Below are 2,964 nucleotides of genomic sequence, written 5' to 3' on the forward strand. Positions count from 1 at the left end.
AAGGCCAGAGAATCTGATTGACGAGTCCTTAATCATCTTAACACGTGATTCGAGTAGGCGTTATAATTATAGATAAATGTAACTTTTTATAACCTTTTTATAATTTAACTATCTGGAATTATAATTTTCCTACCAAAAAAAAAAATCTAGAGTTATAATTACACAATATATTTCAGTGAATTTATTTAGCAGAAAAGGGACAATTCAGCTATATAGATAGATGAAGAAGTTCAACATTACTCACAAGCCTTAAGAATTGTCCCTCTTTATTCTCTCGTCAGTGCTCCTAGAAACCCAACGATGGCCAACAACCAAGAACGCGAAGGGCGCGATCAAGAAGACGAAGTCGGGAAGCTGTTGGTCCGGCTGGTTGGCGAGGTGGTGCTTCCGATGACCCTCAAGTCGGCCCTCGAGCTCGGCATCATTGACGCCCTCATCTCCGCGGGTGGGTTCCTCTCGCCCACTGAGATAACGAGCTGGGTCGGCGCCAAGAACCCGGGGGCCCCGGTCCTGGTGGACCGGATGATGCGCCTCCTGGCGAGCCACGGCGTGATCGAGTGGCGGTCGAGGAGGGGCGACGGGGATGGAGATGGAGGGGAGAGAGAGTACGGTCCGGGACCCATGTGCAGGTTCTTTGCCAAGGACCAAGAAGGTGGAGATGTTGGTCCTATATTTCTGCTAATTCACGACAAGGTCTTCATGGAGAGTTGGTAATATTATTTTTATTTTTGGACTATCACCAGTCAAAAAAGTAGTTTCTATGAACAATGGCCTCTGTGCTTTTGTTCGGCGATTCCAACGGTGAATATTAGGTTACTTGTTGAACGGCTGAAACTAAAATATGATCGCAGCGCTTGATGGGGACAAGTCGCACAGTGTCGTCGATTGTGATTTTTGGAAAAACGCTCAATTCAATGAAATATTTACGATTTTTTTCCGAAGATTATGGAATTCTACTTGTACAGATCTACGGCTGCTTCATTTTTCATGGACTAATCTCAGGTACCACTTGAACGATGTCATCATGGAAGGAGGGGTTCCGTTCGAGAGGGCATACGGGATGACGGCGTTCGAGTATCCTGCCGTTGACGATAGGTTCAATCAAGTTTACAACCGGGCCATGGCGAGTCATACTTCCCTCATCATGAAGAAAATACTCGATGTCTACAGAGGGTTTGAAGGCATCGAAGTGCTGGTCGATGTGGGAGGCGGAGTCGGGTTCAATCTCAAGATGATCACCTCCAAGAATCCCCACATCAAGGGCATCAACTTCGACTTGCCTCACGTCTTGGCCGATGTTCCTTCTTATCCAGGTAAATCAAATCCAGGACTCCAGCACTCTGCAAGAACACTGAACTCGTTGTTTCTAATGACATCATTCGACAATATCTTGGTTCTCTTCTTGTGATTATGTGTTGATGTCTCGTGTTTTAGGTGTCGAGCATGTTGGTGGAGATATGTTTGAGAGTGTTCCTAGAGGAGATGCCATTTTCATGAAGGTAAAGACGTCAACTTATCTAATGTTCATCCAGCTTGTGATGCGTGAGGCCTTGTAGTTGTTTTCTTCATCACTTTGCAAAATTCCTCTTTCACTGCTCAAACCATTTCACGAAACAATAATCTGTTTTTCCTAAATAGTCTCCACAAATGTCGCTAGGAATCCAGAGAAACCTTAAGGCGAGGAACAATAGTAAAATTCCCATTACTCGAAAGAGTTGCACCATATCCCTTGGGATTAATTCGTACTCTGATTTCAAGATTATTTTCAACATCAAAGCTCATTGGCCTTCACAATCACATTGCTTCTTTACAATTCTCTAATCTATGGACATCTAATTGCAGTGGATACTCCATGATTGGAGTGATGAGCATTGCTCGAAACTTCTAAAGAACTGTTTTGAGGCTTTGCCTCGCCAATGGGAAGGTGATCCTCGTCGAGGCGATTCTCCCCGTGGTTCCGAGAGGGAATGTCTCTTCGATTAATGTGTTCCAGCAAGACCTCTTCATGTTGGCTCAAAATCCCGGCGGTAAAGAGAGGACGCGAAAGGAGTATGAGGCCACAGGCGGTGCGGGCGGGATTCACCGGCTGTGAAGTCAAGTGTTGCGCTTACAACAACCGGGTAGTGGAGTTCCCCAAAACGGCGGGTCATTAAGTCTTTCGAGGTCTATTCCTAATTTTAGGATGTGTGTTTTGCAAAAAACTCAATAATAAAGGAAAATGTTTTCTCAGAAAGCATTTTCCATGAATAAGATTTGTTTTCCTTTGTTTGGTAATGTATAATTGAAACGTTTCCTGTTGTTTGGATCCCATTAGAAAATAATTTCACACTTTATCTCAACAACAAAGAAAAATCAAAATTTATTATTATTATTATTATTATTATTATTATTATTATTATTATTATTATTATTATTATTATTATTATTTATTATTATTATTTGTTTCTCTCTTTCTCTTTCTCTTTCTCTTTTCCTTCTTCTTCTCCTTCGCTCCTCTACTTCCTCATGCTATCCCTTCGCTTCCTGTGGCGGTTTGTTCCTAGTCAGCTTATGAGTGGTGAGCTCGAGTTGTCGCTAGAGGCCGCGAGCTCGCCTATTAGGTGAGGCTTGAGGCTTGTCATCAAAGGCCGCAAGCTTGCTAGCATTAAGCGAGCTTGAGCCTCACCACCCAAGGCTGTGAGCTTGCCCGATCTAGCAAGGCCCTAGGCTTGTTGGCCTCTAGTGGCAAGGCTCAAGCCTCACCAGCTCGCCATCAGAGATTGCAAGCTCACCCAATCTGGCGAGGCTTGAGACTCGCCATCAGAGGCCATGAGCTTGCCCGATATGGCGAGGCTTGAGGCTTGTCGGCCTCGAGTGAGCTGGAGCCTCGCTATTGAAGGCCGTGAGCTCGCCCAATCTGGGTGAGGCCGAGCTTGCCAATTGTCTCCATGGCCAAGGTGACAGGTGGAGAAGAAGCAAAAAGAA

General features: G+C 44.7%; 1 protein-coding gene across 1 annotated transcript; it reads left to right on the top strand.

Moving 5' to 3' along the window:
* Positions 1–257: 257 nt before the first annotated feature.
* On the top strand, positions 258–2,333 carry LOC104417513 (inositol 4-methyltransferase). The gene is given in 6 exon segments (XM_010028776.3): positions 258–710; positions 1,003–1,313; positions 1,435–1,499; positions 1,843–1,914; positions 1,916–2,071; positions 2,073–2,333. Coding segments are annotated over 6 exon segments (1,095 nt in total). The 5' UTR covers positions 258–300; the 3' UTR covers positions 2,154–2,333.
* Positions 2,334–2,964: the final 631 nt, after the last annotated feature.

Source organism: Eucalyptus grandis, chromosome 9, assembly GCF_016545825.1.
Source record: "Eucalyptus grandis isolate ANBG69807.140 chromosome 9, ASM1654582v1, whole genome shotgun sequence".
Taxonomy (NCBI): Eukaryota; Viridiplantae; Streptophyta; class Magnoliopsida; order Myrtales; family Myrtaceae; genus Eucalyptus; species Eucalyptus grandis.